We start from the raw sequence: 23,559 nt of genomic DNA, 5'->3' as shown, positions 1-23,559 counted from the left end.
CATAGACTCTGACTACAATGAGTTTTAAAACTCATGCTGTATCAGATAAGAGACACTAAACCTACCTGACCTTAAGGACAGTGTAAAACAGAGCCTGGCACAGTGTTGTAGGCTGATGAAGGTTTAGTGAATTTAACTGGGTATTATAGTTGGGAAATGCCTGTCTAGCCCTGTTAGGCACGTGGACCTTATAACCTCTAAGGCTTATCATGGGCCAAAGTTATTATTTACACATTCCCCCAAATACTTTGTTTCAATACAGAATATTTATTAAGAAGACTTAGGTACATAAAACCATGCTTAGGTACATAAAGTAAACCACTTATACACACGCCATTCTCAGTGAACTGTAAGAAAAAAAAATAACACGAAGAACAAAATTGTTTTCAAACAAGTTTTTATATTTTATATCCATCATATGTTCATTTGCATGTTAGGAAGTTATTAGCACTGACATATAAACTTAGATGTAACTTTTTGATGAAGTTCACAAAAATTTGCACTGAAGTCTGAATGTAAATTACAGACTCTTACAAGCGTTTGAGAATAGAAATGTGATTGAAGATTTGCATTCCCAGATGTTTCAAGCAATCAAATGCTTTTCACTACCATGTGATAAGGATCTGTGTTCAAATGAAAATTATTGCGGCACATTAATTCTTGAAGGGTATAATAATTTTCAGTTAATATAAGAAAGTAATAAACCTTTATATAGGGTGTCAACCATGAAGAATTTAGGCTTTCCTAAGACTATGATTTCCACATGCCTGAAAAGAAAATCCTATGAAGTCTATATATTTTGATAATTAGTTGCAGAAGTCTGTAAAAAATGATTTAAGAATAACTGTAATGACAGCTACCACGTATTGAAACCTTACTCTGTGCTATGAGTACAGCTATGTATTTTGTATACATTATTCTATTTAATGTATAACTCAACTGTGTAATAGTATTAGCTCTGTTTATAAACAAGAAAACTGAGGCTTAAGCAGTTAGCCAGGTTCACCAAACAGCTTGTAAATGGTGTAACCAAGAGTTTAAAGCAAGTCTGACTGTGGTTCCAAAGCCAGAATACCCAATCACTATATTGTATAACATCAGTGAAAGACCCCTCACCTGCTATCATGAGGGTGAACGGCTAAGAACTTTGCCTATGATACAGTCACAGAAGTATAATTTGCACTGTTAGACTAAGAAGCAAGATTAATTCAAGTGGAACACAAAAAACCTTGCTCATTTAAATAATTTTTATTTACATGTCTTTTTCCATCATCATTATTCTAATAAGATTATAAATACATAAACACCTGAGTACATGCAACACATTCCACAAAGGGAAAAAAAATGTACAGCACAACTGAAAAAAGAACCAAAACTGTTGTATACAAAGCACTTAAAAAAGACTTGTAACACATCCAGACCATATTTATTTGGACAGTTTTCAGTAATTATCAAGGGATGTATCATTTATAAGTAATATTCAAAATCTCCTATTTTCTTCTATAAGCCAAGTTTAGCATTTCAGTTAATCAAGTGAAAAGCTGTTCCATTATGCAATAGTAAAGGCAAGTCACATAGCATCAAAATGAAATCGATGAGCTTCTTGTCGTTTTTCTCTATCATCTGCTTTCTGAAAAAGAATTTTAGACTGGTTTATAAATGATAAGAAAATGTCAAACAAAGACTTTCTGAAATATGAAGTGGTTAATTAAAAAAGCCCTCAGCAATTAGTAGGTAAAAGTGTGATTTTATTATGTAATAATCTTATAAAATATTTTATAGTTTACAGTAGCTATTCTATAATTATCTCTTAAATTGAATTAAAAAAAACCAACAAGCATTATTCCTTAAAAGCTTTGTTATATATTATTTATTTGACAGTAGGAGTAAACATTAGATTTTGTAAGAATGGAATCAACTATTACATTTTTCCTGTTCTTAATACTGCTGAATCTAATTATATTAAAGTACATTAATTATTTTGGGGTTAACCTATTGATTTTGCATTGGGATATTGGTTCCTTGACCAGCGATGGAACCTATGCCCCCTGCAGTGGAAGACTGGAGTCTTAACTACTAGACCACTAGGTCAAGTCCCATGTGCTTGGAATTTTGAGGGATTACTCAGTTTTGTATCTTGCTCTCATGGAACTTATTAAAGCCTAGAATGAAAAACATACTAAAAACATACTAAATAACTCTACTCAGGGTAAAAATTAAAAAATGTTACTAAAACATAAGCAAAGCATACTAAATAACTCTAGTTCAGGATAAAAGCTGAAAAATGTTACCAAAATTCTGAGAGATTACGCATGATGAAAGGGAAAGCTTTGAAAGACAGCATTTATGGAAATTAAGAGGGACATTCACTATAAGATGGGGGAAGAGCAGGAATAATCCTGGTAAGTCTGGCAGGAGCATGGGCTATATGAAAGAAACTGGTAAGAGAAAGGTTGGAAAAGTGTATGGTGGAGTCACAAGGAAGACTGTACCATGAAGGCTAGGCTAATGGGGTTACACATTTTAGGCAGGGGGTAGGCACCAAAGGTTTTTGAGCAGAGGAGTGACATGATTAAGACTAAACGATGAGTAATCTGGCAGCAATGTGATAAATGGAGTGGAGGGGAGAGAATGGAATTTGGGAGGACAGGCAGGATATAATAAGGAGTTGAACTAAATTAAAGTACTGATGTAAGGAATTCAGAAGTAGAGTCAGCTTCAGAGATTGTATGAAGGCACAGACAGGAGGGCAACTGGCAAATCCTGCAGTGAGTAAGAAAGAAACTAGTTTTAAGTTGCTTGTAATTGATCTGGGTAGAAGTGTCATGGTGACAGTTGGAAGGAGGGAGCTTTAGAGAGAGATGAAGGCTGGGAAAGAATGAGGGCAGGAGGAGAAGGGGATGACAGAGGATGAGATGGGTGGATGGCATCATCGACTCAATGGACACGGGTTTGGGTGAACTCTGGGAGTTGGTGATGGACAGGGAGGCCTGGCGTGCTGTGGTTCATGGGGTTGCAAAGAGCTGGACACGACTGAGTGACTGAACTAAACTGAACTGAAGGCTGGACATTATCTGAGGTGATAGCTCATGCCATGATTTTAGATAAAACTAAAGTAGCAGGTGATTGCAGCCATGAAATTAAAAGACACTTACTCCTTGGAAGGAAAGTTATGACCAACCTAGACAGCATATTAAAAAGCTTTACATTACGTTATCAACAAAGGTCTGTCTAGTCAAGGCTATGGTTTTTCCAGTGGTCATGTATGGGTGTGAGACTTGGACTACAAAGAAAGCTGAGCAGACTCTTGAAAGTCCCTTGGACTGCAGGGAGATCCAACCAGTCCATCCTAAAGGAGATCAGTCCTGGGTGTTCATTGGAAGGACTGATGTTGAAACTGAAACTCCAGTACTTTGGCCACCTGATGCAAAGAGCTGACTCACTGGAAAAGATCTTGATGCTGAGAAAGATTGAGGGCCGGAGGAGAAGGGGATGACAGAGGATTAGATGGTTGGATGGCATCACTGACTCAATGGACATGGGTTTGGGTGGACTCTGGGAGTTGGTGTTGGACAGGGAGGCCTGGAGTGCTGTGGTTCATGGGGTTACAAAGAGTCGGACAAGACTGAGTGACTGAACTGAACAAAGTGGCAGGGGAATGTGTATAAAGAAGAGGGCACAGGGCAGACACTGTGGCAGAAAGAACAGCCAATAGATGAAAGAGAAGTGGTCCAAGGGGAAGAAGAACCACAGTACCACAGGAAGAGGCAGTTTACAAATATGAATTTCGATCCATTCTTGTATTTAAAACTTCAGTTTTTAGCCACTGTATCATCATTGTGAGTCTGTTTATACTGTAATCAGACCTACTGTAAAATTAATAAAATTAATTTCTCTTCCTTCATAGGTCTAGAGCTATATAATATTTCATACTATGTTCTGAAGCTTCAGATAAAAGTAAATAAGATCACCTCTGATCTTACCTCTTCTTTTTTAAACATTTATTTTTAATTGGAGGATAATTTACAATGTTGCGTTGGTTTCTGCCATGATCTTCTTAAGTTGCAATTTAAAAATCAACTGAATATGTAACTTTGTTATCATTTTTTATATGGAAGGAGTGGTTTTTTGGACAGACAAAGCTATGAACATTTATTAGAACAATAATATATTCTCTTTCATAGTTAAAACTGGTAACATAAAACAGATGGTAATTTTAATTAAAAAATGATCATTATAAGCATAACAAACTAAAGGGAATAGGTGCAAAAAACGAAGACATTTTTGTGACAAAGAAGCCCCTTTTTTGGAGAACATTTTTGGAACCTCCTAGTTGTGTAATGAATTCATATACAAATAGAAATTAACTTTTTCCCTTTATATCTAAACTACTAATAAATTTATGTGAAAGCCCTTTGTTTCTCATTAATATTATATAAAATTATACTTTTGGAGTTTTGTTTTTAATTATTATTTATGGTGTTATACTATAGAACAGAAATCAGTGTTGTTTAATGCAAAGAATACCTTCTATTAATAGATGGAAAGGATGTTTATCACTTTGTTACTTCCCACCTAAACTCTCTCTGCTCTAATTTTTTATAAAGAGATAGCTATTATTCCCTGGAAAAAAAGTCCATGGCTTTATTATTAATAGTAAATAATGAACACAAGTTCATTTAAGAAATGATTATTATTTTTAAGGCCATTATGAAACTACTTCTAATTAAGCTTTTTGATATACCTGTTGATTTGAGGGTATTCACTTTATTACTTTAGTGTAGTATCAAAAATACCAAGTTTTCTTTGATTTGTAGGAATCGCTGAGACAGTAACTTAAGGAGATGAAAGAAATTATCATCAATAATATGACAGAACTTGAAAAATCAGAAAATCTTAGTCATGTGAAAAAGTTGAAGATATAGTTTTTTAATTTAAAACATGTTAAAAAGCAACATATTACTATTATAAATAATCAAAGTTTCATTTAAGTGAACAAACCTTTTCCTGCCAATGCAAAATGCCAATTATTGCCAAGATGAAAACACAGACACCAATGAGAGCTATAGCAGTAAGTAGAACAATGTTACTTGGTGTAAGATACAGTTTGGCACTCCAGCTGTAGATGAAAAGAGAAGAATTAAAATTACACATTTTAACTTAAAAATAACAAAATTCTATTGTGACCAAAAGCAAAAGTTCTTATTAATCGATAATCAGTTCAGTCATTCATTAATTCTTCCACCTCTATCCAATTCATTACAAGTAAAACAAAAGCAATTAAAATTAAATAGGGTTAAGAATATTGACAAACCAGCAGAGTTCAGATTTTACTTCAAGAAATGAAATGGAAAAGAATTTTTTATTGAGATGCTTTGATACTTTTTCTTGCTCCTGTGAGAATTATTCTTGAGCAAACTCCAGGAGATAGTGAAGGACAGGGAAGCCTGGCTTGCTGCATACAGTTCATGGAGTTGCAGAGTCAGATGTGCTTAGTGACTGAACAACCGCCCCCACCACTGACAAACTTATTAAGGGTACTTTGGGCAATTTTAGACATTCTTTTTATGTCCTGTTTGACTTGCTGAATTTGGAACCTTGAAGTTTAAGGTTAAATTGTCACATGATTTTCCTAAGATTTCTATATCTTATTTTTTGACCCTTATTCACATGTTTACTATGACTAAGTAAAATAACCATATGTCCAAGCAGGTGTAGATAAGTACTTGTGCAAAGTGTCATATTGGAAGGTTTACAGTATTACAATGGCACTATGAGACTTCTTACAAAATGATTTTATTCCCTCAATGGCAATATACAAACATTAGCATAAAGAATATAACTAGCTCTTTCTTCTAAAACCCTCAAAACCCTTGAAAACCATGAAAAACCTAAAACTGAAGTCTGTATCACCAACACTGCAGGTGGTTATATGTAAAGAACTTTTTGGTTTCTCTGAAAATAGATAATGGATATATTTTCATTTTAAATTTTAATAAAGGTAAGAATTATTCTGATAAATTGCAAGCAGTGATTGACTTATGTGGGGATAATTAAAATTTACTGATACGTAAGTTAGCCTCTAGTCAATAAATCTCAAAGTATACTTCAAACCAAAATCAATTTGGTTTTTATTATGTACATAAATTTGAAAAGAACATTTGTTTTCCAGAAAGAGCAAGACAAACATGAAAAATGTTGAGCTTATGGAAGAAAGGCTACAACAGAATTTCCCAGAAACTCAGAGGAAGAAAACCTTAAATACTGTTAATTAGTTGAGGATAACTATTCTCAGTACCTTACTTCATACTTAAGAAAAAGTCCTTTCATGAGATTTTTTTGGTGGTTCTAATTTAAAAATAGATTAAAAATGAATACAGGAATTTTGGTAATAAAAAATACTCAACAAAAGGCCAATACTCAGTTTCTTACTCAGAAGCAGTCATTCTTCTCACTTTCTTATCTATCTCAGTTCTGTTGCTCAGTCATGTCTGACTCCTTGCGACCTCATGAATTGCAGCATGCCAGGCCTCCCTGTCCATCACCAGCTCCCGGAGTTCACTCAAACTCACGTCCATCGAGTCGGTGATGCCATCCAGCCATCTCATCCTCTGTCATCCCCTTCTCCTCCTGCCCCCAATCCCTCCCAGCATCAGAGTCTTTTCCAATGAGTCAACTCTTCACATGAGGTGGCTAAAGTACTGGAGTTTCAGCTTTAGCACCATTCCTTCCAAAGAACACCCAGGACTGATCTCCCTTAGGATGGACTGGTTGGATCTCCTTGCAGTCCAAGGGACTCTCAAGAGTCTTCTCCAACACCACAGTTCAAAAACATCAATTCTTCGGTGCTCAGCTTTCTTTATAGTCCAACTCTCACATCCATACATCACTACTGGAAAAACCATAGCCTTGACTAGATGGACCTTTGTTGGCAAAGTAATGTCTCTGCTTTTGAATATGCTATCTAGGTTGGTCATAACTTTCCTTCCAAGGAGTAACCGTTCTTTTAATTTCATGGCTGCAAATGCCATCTGTAGTGTTTTTGGAGCCCAGAAAAATAAAGTCTGATGCTGTTTCCACTGTTTCTCCATCTATCTGCCATGAAGTGATGGGACCAGATGCCATGATCTTCATTTTCTGAATGCTGAGTTTTAAGACAACTTTTTCACTCTCCTCTTTCACTTTCATCAAGAGGCTTTTTAGCTCCTCTTCACTTTCTGCCCTAAGGGTGGTGTCATCTGCATATCTGGGTTATTGATATTTCTCCCGGCAATCTTGATTCCAGCTTGTGCTTCTTCCAGCCCAGCGTTTCTCATGATGTACTCTGCATATAAGTTAAAGAAGCAGGGTGACAATATACAGCCTTGACATACTCCTTTTCCTATTTGGAACCAGTCTGTTGTTCCATGTCCAGTTCTAACTGTTGCTTCCTGACCTGAATACAGATTTCTCAAGAGCAGGTCAGGTGGTCTGGTATTCCTATCTTTTAGAATTTTCCACAGTGTATTGTGATCCACACAGTCAAAGGATTTGGCATAGTCAATAAAGCAGAAATAGATGTTTTCCTAGAATGTTCTTGCTTTTTCGATGATCCAGCGGATGTTGGCAATTTGATCTCTGGTTCCTCTGTCTTTTCTAAAACCAGCTTGAACATCTGGAAGTTCGCGGTTCACGTATTGCTGAAGCCTGTCTTGGAGAATTTTGAGCATTACTTTACTAGCATGTGAGATGAGTGCAATTGTGCGGTACTTTGAGCATTCTCTGGCATTGCCTTTCTTTGGGATTGGAATGAAAACTGACCTTTTCCAGTCCTGTGACCACTGCTGAGTTTTCCAAATTTGCTGGCATGTTGAGTGCAGCATTTTCAGAGCATCCTCTTTCAGGATTTGAAATAGCTCAACTGGGATTCCATCACCTCCAATAGCTTTGTTTGTAGTGATGCTTTCTAAGGCCCACTTGCCTTCACATTCTAGGATGTCTGGCTCTAGGTGAGTGATCACACCATCATGATTAAATGGGTTGTGAAGATCTTTTTTGTACAGTTTCTGTGTATTCTTGCCACCTCTTCTTAATATCTTCTGCTTCTGTTGGGTCCATACCATTTATGTCCTTTATTGAGTCCATCTTTGCATGAAATGTTCCCTTGGTATCTCTAATTTTCTTGAAGAGATCTCTAGTCTTTCCCATTCTGTTGTTTTCCTCTATTTCTTTGCATTGATCGCTGAAGAAGGCTTTCTTTTCTCTTCTTTGGACATCACCAGATGTCTTTGGAACTCTGCATTCAGATGCTTCTGTCTTTCCTTCTCTTTGTTTTCGCGTCTCTTCTTTTCACAGCTATTTGTAAGGCCTCCCCAGACAGGCATTTTGCTCTTTTTGCATTTCTTTTCCATGAGGATGGTCTTCATCCCTGTCTCCTGTATAATGTCATGGACCTCAGTCCATAGTTCATCAGGCACTCTATCTATCACATCTAGTTCCTTAAATCTATTTCTCACTTCCACTGTATAATCATAAGGGATTTGATTTAGGTCATACCTGAATGGTCTAGCAGTTTTCCCTACTTTCTTCAATTTGAGTCTAAATGGCAATAAGGAATTCATGATCTGAGCCACAGTCAGCTCCCGGTCTTGTTTCTGCTGACTGTATAGAGCTTCTCTATCTTTGGCTGCAAAGAATATAATCAATCTGATTTTGGTGTTGACCATCTGGTGATGTCCATGTGTAGAGTCTTCTCTTGTGTTGTTGGAAGAGGGTGTTTGCTATGACCAGTGCGTTCTCTTGGCAAAACTCTATTAGCCTTTGCCCTGCTTCATTCAGTATTCCAAGGCCAAATTTGCCTGTTACTCCAGGGGTTTCTTGACTTCCTACTTTTGCATTCCAGTTCCCTATAATGAAAAGGACATCTTTTTTGGGTGTTAGTTCTACAAGGGCTTGTAGGTCTTCACAGAACCGTTCAACTTCAGCTTCTTCAGTGTTACTGGTTGGGGCATAGACTTGGATTACTGTGATATTGAACGGTTTGCCTTGGAAACGAACAGCGATCATTCTGTCTTTTTTGAGATTGCATCCAAGTACTGCAAGGCTGCAACAGTGCAGGAGTGGTCGAGAGGAGCTACTTCACGTCCGAGGTCAGGGGTGGCAGCCGGGAGGAGCTACCCCCCGCCCAAGGCCAGGGGTGGTGGCGGGGAGGAGCTACCCACTGTCCAAGGAGCGGTGGCTGCGCAGGTGCAGGAGGGCCAAGAGGAGCTACTCCACGTTCAAGGTCAGGAGGGGCGGCAGTGAGGAGATACCCCTCGTCCAAGGTAAGGAACAGCGGCTGCACTTGGCTGGAGCAGCCGTGAAGAGATACCCCACGTCCAAGGTAAGAGAAACTCAAGTAAGATGGTAGGTGTTGCAAGAGGGCATCAGAAGGCAGACACACTGAAACCATAATCACAGAAAACTAGTCAACCTGATCACACTAGGACCACAGCCTTGTCTAACTCAATGAAACTAAGCCATGCCCGTGGGGCCACCCAAGACGGGCGGGCGTGGTGGAGAGGTCTGACAGAATGTGGTCCACTGGAGAAAGGAATGGCAAACCACTTCAGTATTCTTGCTTTGAGAACCCCATGAATAGTATGAAAAGGCAAAATGATAGGATATTGAAAGAGGAACTCCCCAGGTCGGTAGGTGCCCAATATGCTATTGGAGATCAGTGGAGAAATAACTCCAGAAAGAATGAAGGGATGGAGCCAAAGCAAAAACAATGCCCAGCTATGGATGTGACTGGCAACAGAAGCAAGGTCGGATGCTGTAAAGAGCAATATTGCATAGGAACCTGGAAGGTTAGGTCCATGAATCAAGGCAAATTGGAAGTTGTCAAACAGGAGATGGCAAGAGTTAACGTTGACATTCTAGGAATCAGCAAACTAAAATGGACTGGAATGGGTGAATTTGACTCAGATGACCATTATATCTTATCTATCTATATGCACAGATATCTTCTAAAATCACAAATCATTGCTTATTATACATATTCTAAGTGCATTTTCCGTTTATTGTCTTTTATTTTACTATTTTTAAGAGATTGTTTTATGTCATGATATTACATGATCTAGAAGTACTATGATTCATATAGTTTTTTGTGTAGATTCATTTAGTTATAAATTTCAAAATTTTAATAGACTCATTAAAAAGGTCTGAACTCAGATGTTAACTGGAGTTATTGATGTTATCCTCATTCAAACATAATGCTGTAATAGAGTTCTTAAGTAGTTTGGTTCCACTACTTAAATAGTTTGGTTCCATTATCCAAAGAAAATGAAAACATTAATTAGAAAAAATACATGCAACCCTATGTTCACTGTGGCATTATATATAATAGTCAAGATAGTGAAAGCAACCTAAGTACCCATCAATAGATGAAGGGATAAAGAAGAATGTGAGTCCTCACTCTCTTTCCACATACGCACATTTATACATATACACACAATGGAATATTTCTTAGCCATAAAATAGAAGGAAATCTTGCCATTTATGACAATATGGATGGATCTAGAGGGTATTATTCTAAGTGAAAAAAGAGAAAGATAAATACTGTATGATTTCATTTATATGGAATTTAAAAAATAAAAGACAGATGAACAAACATAACCAAACAGAGTTACAGAGAATAAATGTTTGCCAGAGGGGAGGGGGAGGGTAGAGGAAGGAGAGAAATGAGTGAGGTTAACTGAGAGGTTCAAACTTCCAGCTGCAATGTAAATGAGTCATGGATATGAAATGTACAATGTGGGGAATATAGTCAATGATTATGTAATGTCTGATGACAGACTGTAATCAGACTTGACTGTGGTGATCATTTTGAAATGTACAGAAACACTGAATCATTGTATTCTGTATTCTACATGTGGAAGTATTGATGCTTTCAAACTGTGGTGCTGGAGAAGCTTCTTGAGGGTCCCTTGGACAGCAAGGAGATCAAACCAGTCAATCCTAAGGGAAGTGAACCCTGAACATTCATTGGAAGGATGGATGCTGAAGCTGAAGGTCCACTACTTTGGCCACCTGATATGAAGAGCCAATTCACTGGAAAAGACCCTGATGCTGGGAAAGATTGAGGGCAGGAGGAGAAGAGGGAGACAGAGGATGAGATGGTTGGATGGCATCACTGACTCAATGGACCTCAGTCTGAGCAAACTCCGGGAGATGGTAAAAGACAGGGAAGCCTGGCATGCTGCAGTCCATGGGGCACAAAGAGTCAGAAATGACTTTGTGACTAAACAACAACATACTGTGTAACAGGAACTAACATAGTGTTGTAGGTCAGTTATATTATTTTTAAAAAAATCATAGAAAAAGCTCAGACTTGTGGTTAACAGGGATGGGAGGTGTGAGGGGAGGGAATTGGATGAAGGCAGTCAAAAGTTACAAACTTCCAGTTTTAAGATAAATGCATACTAGGAATGTAATGCACAACACAATAAACAGAATTAACTCTGCCACATGTTATAGGGGATGAAATTTGTTAAAAGAGTAATAAATCCTAAGAGTTCTTATCACAAGAAAAATATTTTTTCTGTTTCTGTAACTTTGTACCTATGTGAGATAATGGATGTTCATTAAACTTACTGTGATAATCATCTCATGATGTAACTAAGTCAAATTATAATGCCATATACCTTAAACTTACATAGTGCTGTATGTCAACTGTATCTCAATAAAACCGGAAGAAGAAAACAGTGTAGCCTGTATTTTGAGAAGAAATATAGTAAGCCACTAGTTACATACTCCTAGGTTATTTTTTTCATATTGACATCAGAATGGCCTTAAGGGCAAGTTCTATTTTTCCCAATGAAATTTAAGTGTTAATGAATACCTTCATCACCTACTTTTTGAAATAATGGAATCAACCTAATAATTTAAAGAAAAATGAACAGATAAAGATTTAGAATTAAATGCTACATTATAAAAGGAACATGTTGCTAGTAAGGCTAAAAATACCTATCATTCACTGAAAACAATATATGCTTGGCACTGTGTTAAGCACATTTCATCCTCATCCTTGTAAGGCAGGTATTTTAACTCCCATTCTACAGTGCAGAAGGGCTTCCCCTGTAGCTCAGCTGGTAAAGAATCTGCCTGCAATGGACCTGGGTTCGATCCCTGTGTTGCAAAGATTCCCTGGAGAAGGAAAGGCTACTCACTCCAGTATCCTGGACTGGAGAATTCCATGGACTGTACAGTCCTTCAGAGACAACAAGGACTAGCTTCCTGTTTTAGTCAGCCAGCAGTAGATTTGAGTTTCGTGCCTGGGTGTGTTGACTTCAAAATTTCTGCCTAACCCCTGTGGGACATAAACCACTTCTCAAAGCATTTGCTAAAAAGACCATTGCTTGTAAAGTTTAGCAGCCTGAAAGTTTAGAATTTATGGCCAGTAAACTGAGCTCTGTTCAGTTCAATCGCTCAGTCGTGTCCGACTCTTTGCGACCCCATGGACTGTAGCACACCAGGCCTCCCTGTCCATCACCAACTCCTGGAGTTTGCCCATTGAGCTGGTGATGCCATCCAACCATCTCATCCTCTGTCGTCCCCTTCTCCTGCCTTCAATCTTTCCCAGCATCAGGGTCTTTTCAAATGAGTCAGCTCTTCGCATCAGACCAGCTTATTTAATCAGAACATGTATCAATCCCTAGTTAACCTGCTGTTTTTCTAATAAGGTTTAATTTGTTCTTCATGGAAAATGTCAGGGATCTTAGGTATAGGTATGTTTAGCCATTTAAAGTTTGCTATAAGCAAACTTAAGTGATGACACTCAGAGGAACACAACAGAAACAGAGCTTTAAAAAGATGTATCTATAATTCAGAGTTGACAGTATTTTTACCAAATTCAATTCAAGCAAGGACATTACCTTCGAGGAACATTGGGAGGATATGGAATGACAATTAGCTGAGAATTTGGAATGATTGCAGTCCATTCTTGTTTTCGTACAGACTAGAAAAAGAATAAGAACATTTAACATTCAGTAGTACACTTTAAAAACATGATTATTGTAAATAAGGAAAAAGCTTAAGTATTCTTTGATAAATTGAAATCCTAGGTATGGATTAAGCTAAATTTATACATATAAGCTTCCAAATAGGACTCCTATTTGCAAAAATTTCATTTTTTCAGAGAAGGATTATATTTCTGTCTTATGGATGCATTAATTCAACTAGTATTTATAGAACACTCTTGTAGCAGGCACTGTTCAAAGTGTTAAGTACAAATGCTGCTTTGGAACTAAAATTGAAGTTGAGGTGGAATCTGACATTAATCAAAATAAAAATATTTGGTATGGTAGATGGTGAAAATGATGAGAAAAAGCAGGGAAGAAGAGGGGTACGAAGTCTTAAGGTATATTTTCAAATTATAATGTTCTGTATGTAAGATAAGTTTATATCAGTCACTACCAGTGAATTTTTAAAATTCTTTAAAGGAAATGAAAATATTTAGATTCAAATATCTGAACAGTAAATATTAAAAAACAGATTACTTGTAAATTTTTACTCACCTTCTCTCCAGATGGACGTGGAATACCAACATAAAGATGATCAAGAAAATTGGCACTTCGACCTAAGCCAAGTACATTATATGGCAGTTGGAGAGCTAAATGTGCCGACTGGCTAAGTTGTCCAGCTAAATTTATTTTTAAAAAAGAAAAAAGAACAATACATCTTTGGAGACACTGTTCTTATCAAATATTAAAATTATAAAATGTTAAAAATGTATGTTTCTATAACTTACCTTTACATAAGGATAAAAATGTGAAATGAAATGCCTGGTTCATAATAAAAATAATTTACTTCTTAAAGATAACAGCTTTATTGAGAAATAATTCATGCTTCATAAACATCACCTATTTCAAGTATAAGTTGAGTGATTCTGAGTATCTTCAATCAAATTTTATAACAGTTTCATCACCCCAAAATATGCCATACCCATTAGCAGTTATTTTTATTTCTAACCCCTGCCCTTCCAGATGCAGGTAACCATTAATCTACTTTTTTTTACATCAATAGATTTGCCTATCCTGGAGAGTCATATAAATGCAATCATGTAATGTGTGCTCTTGATGAATGATGCTGCTGTGAACTTTCACATACATGCTTTTGTGTCAACTTCTCTTTTCCAAAATGGCTGTATCATTCCACAGTTCCAAGAATAATTATGAGGGGTCCAATTTTTCCATATTCTTATCAACACTTTCTCTATCTTTTGGTCACAGCCATTCTAGTGGTTATGAAGTGGTATATCATTGTGGCTTTCATTTGCGTTTACCCAATAACTAATGTTTTCTTTTCATGTGCTTATTGGCCATTTTTGTAGCTTCCTTTTTAGGTCTCAAAGTTTGTAGTTGTCGCTTCTTTTATTCTTGATTTTAGTAATTTGAGTCTTCTCTTTTTCTTGAACAGTCTAGCTAAAGGTATATCTATTTTGCTACTCTAAAAAACCCAACTTTTGGTTCAGCCGGGTTTTCTCTGATTTTCTATCCCCTACATATTTTCTCTCATTATATCCTGTGTTCTGCTTCCTTTAGGCTTAATTTGCTGTTTTTTATAGTTTCTTGAACTAGATGGTTAGGTTATTGATTTCAGACTGTTCTGGGTATAACAAATTTCCCTCTAAGGACTGCTTTAGCTGCATCCCATTTATTTTGGTATGTTGTGTGTTTTTTTTTTTTTTTTTAAATTCACCTATTTTCTAGTATCTATTGTGATTTCTTCTTTGACCCACTGGGTTTTTAGGAGTGGGTTGTTTCATTGCCAGATCTATATTTTAAATGGGTTATATTTAATGGGTCTTTGCTGTGCATGGGCTTTCTCTAGTTTCAGTGAGAGGGGGCAAGTCTGCAACTAGAAAAACTCAACTCTCTTTTGGTTACTCTTTGCATGGTACAATTTATCTCATTTTTTAAAACTTTCAACTTTTTATATCTTTAAAGTGTTTCTCTTGCAGGTAGCACCTAGTTGAGTCATATTTTAATATATATTCTGCTGATCTCTGCCTTTTGATATGAGTATTTATTCCATTTACATTCAATGTAATTACTGATAAGGCAGGACTTTTGCCTGCTATTTGCTATTGGTTTTCTGTATGTCTTTTTAATTCTTCTATTTCTCTATTGCTGCTTTCTTTTAATTGTTTTCTATTACAGCATTTTAATTCTGTACTTTCCTTTATTATATATTTTCTGAGTTATTCTCTTAGTGGTTACCCTGGAACTGCAACTAGCATATTAACTTATAACAAAATAACTTAATACCTAGCACATAACAACAACTTTGCTCCAAAGTTCCCACCCTTTTGTGTTACTGTTATTATACAAATTATGTTTTTATATATTCAGTCCATCAACACAAATCTATAATTACTTTATGCAGTTGTTTTGTAAATCACTTAGGAAATAAGAGGTACTATTTAACAGAAATACATAAACCATATTTCATACTTCTCTATAGTCTTACAGGTGCTTTTTACTTATTTGTGTGGATTCAAGTTACTGTCTAGTTGTCCTCTCATTCACGCTTAAGGGCTCCCTTTAGTATTTTTAAAGAGTGGTCTGTTAGTGATGAATTCTATTTTAATCTCTGTTCAGTTCAGTTCAGTCACTCAGTTGTGTCCGACTCTTTGTGACACCATGAATTGCAGCACGCCAGGCCTCCCTGTCCATCACCAACTCCTGGAGTTCACTCAAACTCATGTCCATCAAGTCAGTGATGCCATCCAGCCATCTCATCCTCTGTCATCCCCTTCTCCTTCTGCCCCCAATCCCTCCCAGCATCAGAGTCTTTTCCAATGAGTCAACTCTTCGCATGAAGTACTGGAGTTTCAGCTTTAGCATCAGTCCTTCCAAAGGACACCCAGGACTGATCTCCTTTAGAATGGACTGGTTGGATCTCCTTGCAGTCCACGGGACTCTCAAGAGTCTTCTCCAACACCACAGTTCAAAAGCATCAATTCTTCGGCACTCAGCTTTCTTCACAGTCCAACTTTCACATTCATACATGACCACTGGAAAAACCATAGCCTTGACTAGACGGACCTCTTTTTCTTTTAAGACTTGTTTATGCATACATTGGTATGTTTGATGGTGGTTTCACAGGTTCTGAGGTTGTTTTTTTCTTTCTCTAAACTTGCTGCTGCTAAGTTGCTTCAGTCGTGTCCGACTCTGTGCAACCCCATAGACAGCAGCCAACCAGGCTCCGCCGTCCCTGGGATTCTCCAAGCAAGAACAAGCGACCCCATGGACTGCAGCCTACCAGGCTCCTCTGTCCATGGGATTTTCCAGGCAAGAGTACTGGAGTGGGGTGCCATTGCCTTCTCCTTCTTCTCTTCTCTAAACTTGCAATTAACCTATATTCAGGATTGCTAAAAAAATGTTTGCTTCTTAGAAGGAAAGCGGTGACAAACCTAACTAGCGTATTAAAAAGCAGAGACATCACTTTGCATATAGTGACGCATATAGACAAAGGTGCATATAGTCAAAGCTATGATTTTTCTAGTAGTCATGTACAGATATGAGAGTTGGACCATAAACAAGGCTGAATGCTGAAGAATTGCTGCTTTTGAATTGTGGTGCTGGAGATGACTCTTGAGAGTCCTTGGACTGCAAGGAGATGAAACCAGTAAACTGAATATTCACTGGAAGGACTGTTGCTGAAGCTCAAGTTCCAATACTTTGGTCACTTGATGCAAAGAGCTGATTCATTGGAAAAGATCCTGATGCTGGGAAAGATTGAAGGCCGGAGAAGGAAATGACAAAGGATAAGATGGTTAGATGGCATCACCAACTCAATGGACTTGAGTTTGAGCAAACTCTGGGAGGTAGTGAAGGATACGTAAGCCTGGTGTGTTGCAGTCCACGAGGTCACAACAGTTGGACACAACTTAGCGACTGAACAATTCTTTTTCCAGCTCAAATCTGTTGTTGAGTACTCTACAGAAAATTTTAATTCAGTTATTGTACTTTTCAACTCTAGAGTTTCTATTTGATTTTTAAAAATGATCTTTACTTCTTATTTGTATCTTTTAGTGAGACACAGTTGTCATGCTTACTTTAGGTGTTTTAATCCTCGTTTCCTTTAGGTCTTTGAACATGTTTATAATAGCCAATTTACAGGTTCTTTTAACTTAAGTCTAACATCACTGCGCACATTTTCTGTTTGCTTTTCTTAAATGTGTGTTTTTATAAGATAGCTTTCGCTTTCATTTCTTGCTTGAGCAGTGCCTCAAGGCAGCATAATCAAGCTATGTATTTGAATGAGGTAGTTTCCCTTCTAGGCATGTTTTTAGATGTCCAAGAAGATGTTCCAGCATTTCAAAGTTGCCTATAGTTGCCTATGGTTGTTGAGTGCCTTGGGACTTCCTTATATGTTTTGGCCAGGCTTTTGTTCACTACATCTGGGATTCTGCCAGCACATTATTGTTTTTGGTAATGTCTTGGAGGGATTGGGCTTTTTTTCCCCCTGCTAGGCTGAACTCTGAGTCAAATCAGATAGCCCCAACATTCTGAGAATGGAGATTTCCTAAGGAGTTGATAGCTTAGACAAATACTGATAGTGTTATAGGGATGAGAATTTTAATGGGGCTCCAAAGGTCAGTCGTCCACTGACTGTGAGGCTACTAGCTGTTTTTATGGCTGCTGCACCATTTAATAGACAGGGGAGGTGGGATGGAGACAGTCCAAGTTAAAATGCCCCAGACCCTGCCGTCTTAAGTATCAGGAGTTCCTCCTGGATAGACAGTGCTTGGAACATTGTGTGGCTTTGGTTAATTTCCAGAGTTCTGAAGTAGTTAATATTAGTTATTTAGCCAGCAATTTTGTTTGTTTGCTTATTGGTGGGGGGAGGGGACAGCAGGTTCATGAAGTCCTTACACTGGCATTCCAAAAATGAATCTCTCCTATTATAGCTCACTTTTAAAGACTGTTATTTACTTGCTAGGTATTTTCAACATAATTAAACAAACTATTTAAAGTGACAGGGTTACTTAATGTCTAAATACTATAATATGCTATGGACTCTGCTAAACATCTAATGTTACCCAGAAATATGAAATCATTGGAAAATATATATATCTAATTTTTTATAAGAGTTGGACATGACTGAGTGACTTCACTTTCACTTTGATGCATTGGAGAAGGAAATGGCAACCCACTCCAGTGTTCTTGCCTGGAGAGTCCCAGGGACGGGGGAGCCTGGTGGGCCACCGTCTGTGGGGTCGCACAGTTGGACACTCTTATGTTAGTAAGAGAAAGGTATAATGAAAAGGAACAGTGAATTTAGGATAGCTTAATAAAGTTTATGTATGTAAAACTATAAAGCAACAGAGTTAATTGCAAGGGGTATGAAATTACTTTGTCTTGTAGACTTAGCTGATTGAATGATAATGCTTAAAAGAGTGCCTCAAATATAGTAAACATTGTGAAAGTAAATGTTAAATATATACATATTTCATTATACTTAGCAAAGACTGACTTAATAGACATCAAACTAGACTTATAAACCATTTCTCTATAACTACCTCACTGAAAAGAACCAAAAAAAAAAAATTTATCAATACTGTTAAGAAGATCATAGACCATAAATTCCAAATAAAACTGTATATTTCATAAGAAAACTTAAAAACTATTAAAAAGAATAATGAAAATTATCAAAAAATCTCAAAATGAAGACATTTTAGCATACTTAAAAAAAATTTTATCATACTTTTAATCATGTAATTTTCTGCCTAGGCATGTGCATGAACAAGTAAACACATTAACACAATTTAGTATTACTGCTCTCCACTCAATGTTATTTCATAAATATTTTCATGTTATTAAAATTCTTTAAAAATAGATATGCGGAGAGAAAGATTATTGGAACACTGAAATACCATTAAAAGAAAACCTAAGGTAACAGTTAAAAGACAGACATTACACAAGCCTTTAAAAATTATTTTTATAAAAGTATATCTATACAAATATTATAAGAAACATAACTTCATTGTTTATATAGTATCCTCTTATTCCATAATTTAAAATTAATATTTTACTGTTGGATATTAAGGATTTCTCCTAATATTCATTATTATAAACAATGCTTTAGTGAACACCTCTGCATCCCAATATTTGTCTGCATCCAAATTATTTTCTTACATTCCTATACACGGAATACCAGAGGATGGAGCATTTATTGGGTCAATCATTTCAACAAATGGTGTTGGGACATGTGGATGAATACATGTAAGGCAAAACCTGATTTCTAAAAATAGATTGTACTGCTTTACACAAACACTAGTTTTTAATGAAAGCACCCTTTTCACTCTATTCTTTTATTGTTTTTTTGAGGTGAAATTCATAAAATGCACACTTAACCATTTTAAAGTATAAAATCATGTGGCCTTTATTCACAATGTTGTATAACCACAGCTCTCATTAATCTCCATACTCATATAAGTAAAAGCTCCTTATTGCCTTCTCCCCTGGTATTCTCAAATATGCTTTCAGTCTCTATGGATTTGTCTCTTCCACATGTGTCATATAAGACATGATTATTTGTGTCTGCCTTTTTTCACTTACAATAAACTGTAGCAAGTATCAGTGCTTTGTTCCTTTGTATGGTTGAATAATATTCCTTGTGTGTGTGCACGTGTGTGCAAAGTCGGTTTCAGTTCTGTCCAACACTTTGCAAACTTATGGACTGTAGCCCATCAGCCTCCTTTGTCCATGGGATTCTCCAGCCAAGAGTACTGGAGTGGCTTGCCATGTTCTCCACCAGGGGATCTTCCCCTCCAGGGGATCTTCCCAACCCAGGGATCAAACCTTTATCCCTAGTATCCTGAATTGGCAGGCAGGTTCTTTTCCACTAGCACCACCTGGGAAGCCTCATATTCCTTGTATATTAATACTTTGCTTATCCATTTATCCATATATAGACATTTGGCTTGACTCCACTTTTTGGCTGAGTAATGCTGCTATGAAAATGGATGTACAGATACCACTTTGAGACCCTGATTTCAGTTTCCTTTGGCTATTTATTACACTAGCAATGAAACTGCTGAATCATATGGTAATTGTTTAATTTTTTAAGAAATTGCCATTTTACATGTTCACTAGCAATGAATGAGAGTTCCTATATTTTCATCCTCATTGACACTTGTTCTTTTTTCATTAAAGCCATCCTAATGACTGTAAAGTGGTAATTCTGTGGTTTGATTTGCACTTCCTTCATGACCAATGATGTTGAATGTCTTTGCTTGTTGGTCATCTGTATATCTTCTTTGGTTTTAGTTCACTGATTCCTAAGATGTTGATGTTCGCTCTTGCCATGTACTGCTTGACCACATCCAATTTACCTTGACTTGTAGACCTAACATTCCAGGTTCCAATGCAATATTGTTCTTTACAGCATTATACTTTACTTTCACTGCCAGATACATCCACAACTGAGTGTCATTTCTGCTTTGGCTCAGCCTCTTCATTCTTCCTGGAGCTATTTCTCCACTCTTCTCCAGTATTATACTGCACAGCTACCAACTAGGGGAGGGGGGTCTCATCTTCCTGTGTCATGCCTTTCTGCCTTTTCATATTGTTCATGAGGGTTCTTGAGGTAATACTGGAGTGGTTTGACATTTCCCTTATGCAGCAGACCATGTTTTGTGAGAACTCTCCACCATGACTCTCCATCTTGAGTGGCCCTGCATGACATGGCTCATAGCGTCATTGAGTACACACATCTGTGATCCATGTGATCATTTTGGTTAGTTTTCTGTGATTGTGGTTTTCACTCTGGAGGCTGTGGACTGTAGTTCTTGTTTCTTCTGTCTGCCTTCTGACGAATGAGGATAAGAGGCATGTGCAAGCTTCCTGATGTGACGTGGGGAAAACTGGCTCTTGCTCTGGTGGACCGACTCATTTGAAAAGACTCTGATGCTGGGAAAGATTGAAGGCAGGAGGAGAAGGGGATGAGAGAAGATGAGATGGTTGGATGGCATCATCAACTCAATGGACATGAGTTTGAGTAAACTCTGGAAGTTGGTGATGGACAGGGAGGCCTGGCATGCTGCAGTCCATGGGGTCGCAAAGAGCTGGACACGACTGAGCAACTGAATTGAACTGGTGGACAAGGCCATGCTCAGTAAATCTTTAATCCAATTGCATGCTGGTGGGTGGGGCTGTGCTCACTCCTTGTTAGTTGTTTGGCCAGAGAAGACCCAGTCCTGGAGTCTACAGGCTCTGCTGTAGGGCTAATGGCGACCTCCAAGAGGACTTATGCCAATATGTGCCTCCCAGGACTGCTGCTGCCAGTGCCCTCGTCCCTGTGGAAAACTACTGGCAGCACATGCCTCTGCAAAAGACCCTCAAACATGCACAAACAGGTCTGTCTCATTCTCCTGTGGGGTCACTGCTCCTTTCTCTTGGGTACTGGTGCACACAAGTTTGGTTTGTGCCCTCAAAGAGTCTCTCTTTCTCCTAGTCCTATGTAAGTTCTGTAAGTAAATCCTGCTGGCCTTCAAAGTCAGATTTCCTGGGGATTCCCAGTCTATTTGCCAGATCCCTATGTTGGGAAGTCTGATGTGGGGCCTTGAACCATTGCAACAGTATGAGAACTTTGGTATTATTGTTCTCCAGTTTGTGGGTCACCCACCCGGTGGGTATGGGATTTGACTTTAATGTGAATGTACCCCCTCCTTCCATCTTGTTGCAGCTTCTCCTTTGTTCTTGGATGTGGGGTATTTTTTATGGTGGGTTTCAACATCCTCCTGTTGATGGCTGTTCAGCAGCTACTTGCGATTTTGTTCTTGAAGGGGAAGAAAAGCACATATCCTTCTATTCCACCATTTGGGGCTTTTCCAAGCATTGAGTAGGCTGTGTCTTTCCCTTTCTCCCTTGCCTTTCATCTATCTGTAAAGCCTCCTCAGACAATCACTTGGCCCTCTTGCATTTCTTTTTCTTTGGGTTGGTTTTGGTCAGTGCCTCCTGTACAGTGTACATACCTCCATCCATAGTTCTTCAGTCCCTGTCTACCAGGTCTAATGCCATCAATCTATTCATCACTTCCACTGAAAAATCATAAGAGATTTGATTTAGGTCATACCTGAAGGTGGAGAAGGCAATGGCACCCCACTCCAGTACTCTTGCCTGGAAAATCCCATGGACAAAGGACCCTGGTAGGCTGCAGTCCATGGGGTCGCTGAGGGTCGGACACGATTGAGCGACTTCACTTTCACTTTTCACCTTCGTGCATTGGAGAAGGAAATGGCAACCCACTCCAGTGTTCTTGCCTGGAGAATCCCAGGGACAGAGGAGCACAGAATCGGACACGACTGAAGTGATTTAGCATAGCATAGCATACCTGAAGGCGGAGTGGTTTTCCCTGCTTTATTCAATTTAAGCCTGAATTTTGCAATAAGGAGCTCATGATCTGAGCCATTGTCAGCTCCAGGTCTTGTTTTTGCTGACTGTATAGAGTTTTTCCATCTTTGGTTGCAAAGAATATAATCAGTCTGATTTCTGTATTGCCCATCTGGTGATGTCGATGTGTAGAATCATCTCTTGAGTTGTTGGAGGAAAAGGGTGTTTGTTACGACGAGTGTGTTCTTCTGGGAAAACTGTTACCCTTTGCCCTACTTAATTTTGAACTCCAAGGCCAAACTTGCCTGTTACTCCAGGTATCTCTTGACTTCCTACATTTACATTGCAATCCCTTATGATGAAAAGGACATCTTTTTTCAGTGTTTGTTCTAGAAGGTGTTGTAGGTCTTTATAGAACCAGTCAGTGTCAGTTTCTTTGGCATCAGTGGTTGGGGAATAGACCTGGATTACTGTGATGATGAATGGCAAACTGAGACGATTCTGACATTTTGAGATTGCATCATATCCATTTAATGGTGCCTTGGCTTCAGTTCAGTTCAGTCATTCAGTCATGTCTGACTCTCTGCAACCACAGCACGCCAGGCCTCCCTGTCCATCACCAACTCCCAGAGTTTACCCAAACTCATGTCCATCGAGTCGGTGATGCCATCCAAACATCTCATCCTCTGTCGACCCCTTCTCTTGTCCTCAATCTCTCCCAGCATCAGGGTATTTTCAAATGAGTCAGCTCTTTGCATGAGGTAGCCAAAGTACTGGAGTTTCAGCTTCAACATCAGTCCTTCCAATGAACACCGAGGACTGATCTCCTTTAGGATGGACTGGCTGGATCTCCTTGCAGTCCAAGGGACTCTCAAGAGTCTTCTCCAACACCACAGTTCAGAAGCATCAATTCTTTGGTGCTCAGCTTTCTTTATAGTCCAACTCTCACATCCATACATGACCACTGGAAAAACCATAGCCTTGACTAGACGGACCTTTGTTGACAAAGTAATGGCTCTGCTTTTTAGTATGCTGTCTAGGTTGGTCGTAACTATCCTTCCAAGGAGTAAGCGTCTTTTAATTTCATGGCTGCAATCACCATGTGCAGTGTTTCTGGAGCACTGCCCCCTCCCCCCCAAAAAAGTCAGCTGCTGTTTCCCCATCTATTTGCCACGAAGTGATGGAACCGGATGCCATG

The 23,559-nt window shown here is 38.1% G+C and overlaps 1 protein-coding gene across 1 annotated transcript in view; it reads right to left on the bottom strand.

The window, feature by feature from the left end:
* ITFG1 (integrin alpha FG-GAP repeat containing 1) overlaps positions 248 to 23,559 on the bottom strand; it is a 294,559-nt gene continuing 271,247 nt past the window's right edge. Inside the window, exons 15-18 of the mRNA XM_005691951.3 lie at positions 13,536 to 13,660; positions 12,894 to 12,976; positions 5,002 to 5,119; positions 248 to 1,630 (exon numbers count right to left, since the gene is read on the bottom strand). Coding sequence (XP_005692008.3) covers positions 1,571 to 1,630; positions 5,002 to 5,119; positions 12,894 to 12,976; positions 13,536 to 13,660 — 386 coding nt within the window. The 3' untranslated portion in view covers positions 248 to 1,570. The remainder of the gene's footprint in view (positions 1,631 to 5,001; positions 5,120 to 12,893; positions 12,977 to 13,535; positions 13,661 to 23,559) is intronic.

Source organism: Capra hircus, chromosome 18 (assembly GCF_001704415.2).
Source record: "Capra hircus breed San Clemente chromosome 18, ASM170441v1, whole genome shotgun sequence".
In the NCBI taxonomy this organism is placed as follows: domain Eukaryota; kingdom Metazoa; phylum Chordata; class Mammalia; order Artiodactyla; family Bovidae; genus Capra; species Capra hircus.
This window is presented reverse-complemented; position numbering and strand designations above follow the sequence as displayed.